General features: G+C 35.1%; 1 protein-coding gene across 1 annotated transcript in view; it reads left to right on the top strand.

The window, feature by feature from the left end:
* Window positions 1-5,216, top strand: part of LOC106874175 (AT-rich interactive domain-containing protein cfi-1) — a 373,160-nt gene extending 367,944 nt beyond the window's left edge. Inside the window, exon 9 of the mRNA XM_089348638.1 lies at window positions 4,566-5,216. Coding sequence (XP_089204764.1) covers window positions 4,566-4,669 — 104 coding nt within the window. The 3' untranslated portion in view covers window positions 4,670-5,216. The remainder of the gene's footprint in view (window positions 1-4,565) is intronic.
* Window positions 5,217-6,265: the final 1,049 nt, after the last annotated feature.

Genomic DNA, 6,265 nt, shown 5'->3' on the forward strand with positions numbered 1-6,265 from the left:
GAGACAGACAGACAGCTGTAGAGAGAGAGAGACAGACAGACAGCTGTAGAGAGAGAGAGAGAGAGAAGCAGAAGAAGAGGAGGGAGCAGGTGGGGAAAAGTGATGGATAGACCACAACTTTTAGAAATTGCGAGAGAAGCAGAGAAGGAGGGGGTAAGAGAGGAGAGAAAACATACTATAGACAGAATAGATAAAAAGAGAGTGAGGAGAGACAGAGTGGGGAGAGAGAAGATAGAAGTGAAGTAAAATAATTATTAAAGGAAGCTTGCAAGTATGTTTCAATAATTTTTGCTCAAGTTTCAAGACATCTTCCATATTGTTGCTACTGCTGTTGGTGGGATTCTTTTACTGGTGATGAGGATAGTGATGCATAAGAACAAGATCCAATTATTATTATTATTATTATTATTATTATTATTATTATTATTATTATTATTATTATTATTATTATTATTATTATTATTATTATTATTATTATTTCTCTGTATATATGTATATATATATATATATATATAGATATGCAGGGCAGGGAATCGTCAATTAGTAATAAAATTAATAATTAACAATTGGAGAAGCAGGTTACTGTCAATCCCTATATATTTATGAATATATATATATATATACATATATATATATATATATATATATATATATATATATATATTGACATAATTAATTCGTTGTTCTGAGTAATGTAGAGTTTGTATGCTCTTAACTTGAAATGAGTTTTCGATTCTTGGCTAACGCTATCTCAAAAAATTTCTACACCGAGCACAAAATAGACCATTTGGAAAAATCACGATGCGGGCTATAATGTCATACCACTTCTTTCAAATAATTGGCTTTTGAAGGCAACGATGGCGCCTCAAAACTGCAGTTCGACCTGCTACAAACTGCAGTTAAATTTCCACTAACCAAACCCAACTGTTTTAAACAGGGAAAGGTTAATGGGATAGCGTACCTCATTGATGAACGAAAGATCTGTAATGGTTAAAACCGGAGTGTTTCTGATCATAGCCCAGTTCTATCAGGGCCGACTTGGAATAAAGAGCAATAGGGATAACAATTTGTTTTGTACCTAACTAATGAAACCATAGCTGCTAAAAATAACAGTCAAATCGCTCTTAAATCAAACATAAAGAAAGATGTGTGTGTACTCATGATAGGAATGTTTTTGATCGTAACATTGTTCCTTGCTTCATTAGGGCTGATCTGGTGTTAAGCAACAATACCAAAAGCTGTAAATCATAATAATTTTTCTATTTTTCCACCACAACCGCACTCGCAAGCGAGTTTGACCATATTAGCATATACCGTGCGATCACTCTCTCTTTTAGGTGTTTGCTGTTGCGAACAGACATACAGAGATACTTGAGACCCTAAACCTTATTCCAGCGGAATAGTCATATCACAGCTGGGGTAGGAGAGAGCTGACACCCATTTCAACTGAGTAGGCTAGAGCAACGTTAAATGAAGTATTTGTCGCCAGCTCACGAATCGAGTGAAGTTGGGAAAATATTGTACAGTGTTGTTACAGCTCTTTAGTTTCTGTGTTCAAATCCAAATCGATATTAGCTTTATCTTTCACCCTTCCATGGCCATTTAGCCATTTCTCCTCAGACTGGAAAAATAATGAACAACCTTAATCAATTTTCGAACCTTATTGGGTTCTCATCAGAGGCGTCTATATCATTCTGACAGTCTCCAGAGAAAGAAGCAGCCAAACTGTTTATATACTCAATAAATGCAGCAGTTACTCTATGAAGGAGGAGACAGACAGACAGACAGACAGACAGACAGACAGACAGACAGACAGACAGACAGACAGACAGACAGGCTGAGAGAGGTAGAGATTGAGAGTTTTCACGTGACACGCTTCATGTCGCATTATATTGCTGGAACTTTCTGTTTCGAAACCCTTGAGTTTCACGTCTCTAGTTAGACAAAATCTGAGCGACTTAAGTCTTTAGGAGTCGGCAAAGCTGTGTGAGCTTTTCCGGGTTTGAGTATGTGCATGGATTTATGTATGTGTGTGTGTGTGTGTGTGTACGTACATGGTTTTACATTACTGTGGGTGTTTGGAACTAAGTATGTGTGTGTAATTGAGTGTTTAGATGGATTTACGTTGTCTATGGAACTGTGCACAAGTTTCCGTCTATATTATATAGAAGCAGGGAGGATGCGTGTGGTTGTCTGCGTGTATGCATTGGTTTAAGTATGTATGTCCATGGGGTTGCGTGTGTTATTGTGATTCTTCCATCACCATACAGTTTGATCTCGTGTGTATTTGTGAAGTGTATGTATTCTTTGTACGTGTTCGGTCAACGCATGCATGGTTTCCCGACTGTTTCTGCATCTTCGCTTCTCGTTCAAAATATTTAATAAGATGAATAAAAGTGAAACATAAGACGCTTTGCGGTCTGATAATAATGACAAGGCTAGAGATGGGAGGTAACAGCAGAATGTGAGAGAGAAAATAAGAGCAAGAGAGGATGGGATGTGAGAACGAGAGAATAGAAACTGTGCTGTGGATACAGAGAAACAGTATGGTACAGCGGAGAGAGAGAGAGAAAGGGGAGGTTGTTAAAGAGAAAGAAAATAAGGTAGAAAGAAAGAGAAAAGAGATAAACAATGTGACCTTGCGAGAGAAAGAGGTGGGAAAAGAAATGAGGAAGATAAAAATAGTGGTAATAGTGCGGTGGGGGAATACAAAATGCCTTGAGAGATCTAAAATGGGAAAAGAGAAAAAGCACAAGAAGGGAAGTGGAAAATATTGGATGAAAAAAGAAGAAACGCATGCACTTGTGCATGTAATTAAAATAAAACAGAATTATATAAACATATACATACACAAATTAATTTATATTATTGAATGTAAAGAAGATTGAATGAGACAAACGAAAATATAAACAATTCATCAACAATATGTACAGGATTCTAATAATAGACATATTCCACTTAGTGCACATTTTAGAATATTCTACAACAAACAAATCATTTAATAAATTCGCAAATAAAGACGAATTATTATTATTATTGAGTGAGAGAGCCTTGCATACCATCAAAGTGACACGAGGGTAAAATATATGAAGCCCATTATACCCATCATGACTACCCGTCTGATAAGGGTACACCAGGCACGTGCATCACGACCATATGTGCGTGACATGGTGATCTCATATCAAGATAAACAGCGCATGACCTCGCAGGTGGAGCCCAGTTAGAATTAGTCGAGTAGCCCATCCCGCTCAGAAAGTCCCTGGATAAGGTTTGTTTAAGGATGTTGAGCAAAACACCCATGTTTCCAAAGCTGAATTATTCAAACCCCAAAGAATTCCTCTCAACACATGGCTATGATGCTCCCCCACTGCCTCTGCTCGTGATCAGAGATGCACATATCGTCAGCCACCAAGGGACATGCTCAACTGGTTAAGATCAAACAACTGACAAGCAAATCTGTGGTATTAAGCAGAATATTTGCTGTAGCCTATTTTTTATACCAAGACAAAACAATGTACATGATAACACCTCCAATCAATTAAGATCAGAAGCCATGAGAGCCACTGCCTTGTACTGCATCCAAACTCATTGGAAAAAATCCGCACAGAGTGGACTAGACTGTCCAATTCTGCCTCACTTTGTGAACAACTTCATGAATAGCAAGTGGTTCAGTTTCCCTTACCTTTCCCTGGTCATACTCCAACTTTGTTTTCTGTCGTATTTCACTCAAGGGATCATTCCCAGCACAAAGATCAGTGGGACACACTGTCCCCCTGGAGAATTCCTCTCTTGATTTTCACCTCTCCGAATACATGATTCCTTACCGTCAATTCCGTTCTCCACCAGAGCTGATCCTTCGTTCTCCGGATCCTCCTTCAGCACCCTTATTGTTCGATAGGTAGCAGCCCACATTTTTCTAAGTATCTACACAGTTCAACGACCAAAGCGCCTGTCATTAGTTTTCACATTCGGGGAAGACACGTTATTGGTCGAAAGATGATGGCAACATTTCCCTTTTCAGGATCCTTGGCACATAACAACGCCTTTCTCTTTGTCATCCAGCTGGGTACTGCACCCTTCTGCAAGCACTCATCTAGCTGTTTTGCTATCCTATCCTATCTATCTATCTATCTATCTATCTATCTATCTATCTATCTATCTATCTATATATCTATCTATCTATTAATATTATAATTATTATTATTATTATTATTATTATTATTATTATTATTATTATTATTATTATTATTATTATTATTATTATTATTATTATTATTATTATTATTATTCAGTAGTTTTATTTTTATAACGTGCTTTCACTTCACTACCGAGCGCAGCTCTGTGTGCCTTGGGTATGTGCAGTGGTTTGCTGTGATGCTCTTATGGTTACTGTATTGAAAGTGTTTTGCGTAGGATGTGTGCAGTGCCCAGTAGTGCAATTTTCTGTATGTTATATATATTTGTAAGTCCTGGTGTTTTTGTTATGTATTTGTCTGAATTTATTATTATTATTATTATTATTATTATTATTATTATTATTATTATTATTATTATTTCTTTTTCAGATGACGGTCGGTCGGAGATTGACAATTCACTAGTGGTCAGTATGGAGATCAACGGTATCATGTACCAGGGCGTCTTGTTTGCTCAACAGCCACGACGGATTTAGCCCAAGACTACGTCTGTAATATCACCCTCCGCGGCTCAGGATCAATCAATAAAAACAGTTATAAAAGACACATCACAATTGTAATAAGCAGCAACAAAAGCAAGACAACAATAAACATAAAGAACAGTAACAACAAAAATAAAAACTAAAACTATAAAAGTAAAGAACTGAAAATAATACAACAAAAAAAAAACAACAAAGGAAAGCAAAAGAACTACCTAGTTGTTTTTCACACATTTGCACTTCGTCAGACTCGACTCTCATTCAGAGACTTGGTGCTGCAATTTGAGCTACAGCGCCTGCTATGTTGTTGCTAGTGTTATCTCATACACACATATACCATGTGCACACAGACACATATATACATAAACAGACACTGACACATACACATATCAAAATATATAAAAGCAACGGCGCATATGTCGAAATTTGTGAACGATAATAAAGGATGTGACAATGAAACGCAAAAAAAAAAAATCCAAAACAAAAAGACAACCAAAATAATAAAGAAACCAAACGAACATACAAACTGAGGCGATGACAATGATTATTATTATTATTATTATTATTATTATTATTATTATTATTATTATTATTATTATTATTATTATTATTCATGATTTGAGATATTCATCAGAAATTTCCATACGTAAAAACAAGGATTAATATACGTCTTGGACAAAAGGAAAAGATGATAAAAAAAGAAACAATAAAAACATTGCATAGAAGTGTTTGAAGGTCATCAAAGATGTTCCTCGATTAAATTCATTACAGTTATTAATTATTTTGACGGGTTCCAGTGGCAGAGGCGGTGTAAAGAGAGAAGCTGAATAAAATGCCTTGTGGTATTTAATGTCTTCCCTTTACGTTCTCTGTCCAAATCCCTCAAAGTCGACTTGGCTTCTCATTTTTCTGGGAGGCTTCGATAAAAAAAATATTGCAACAGTTAAATACTGGGTCGACTTATTTACCATCATCCCACCCCAAATTTGTGGCTTTGTGCCTAAGTTAGAAACCATGATCATCATTATTGCTTTTATTATTATTATTATTATTATTATTATTATTATTATTATTATTATTATTATTATTATTATTACAATGACAGTAGAAACAATAACAATTTCAATTATGTGAATGGATTTTCTTTTTTTTTTTTTTTTTTGTTTTTTAAATCATTAAAAATTTTTAAAAATAGAAATAATGATAAAATGTGAACAAGATGGCTGAAGTGGAATGAAAAAAAAAGTAAAGCAAAAAAGAAAATGAGAAAAAATACAAAGTATATATATATATATATATATATATATATATATATATATATATATTCAGTGAAGCAATTTCTCTTCAGTACTTTGGAGAAGAAAACTAAACTGTAACAGGCAAAGGCTGGAACATGAACTGTGCACACTTGATAGAACATAAAACAATTGAACAGAACGAATTCAATGCAGACATACGTGCACACATACACATACATACACACATGCATACACACACACATGCACACGCACACACAAACACGCTCGCACACATGCATATACATACAAAATATTTTTTAAAAATGTGAAAAAATATATATGTTCAAGCGATATA

This window comes from Octopus bimaculoides, chromosome 3 (genome assembly GCF_046866305.1).
Source record: "Octopus bimaculoides isolate indiv1 chromosome 3, ASM4686630v1, whole genome shotgun sequence".
In the NCBI taxonomy this organism is placed as follows: domain Eukaryota; kingdom Metazoa; phylum Mollusca; class Cephalopoda; order Octopoda; family Octopodidae; genus Octopus; species Octopus bimaculoides.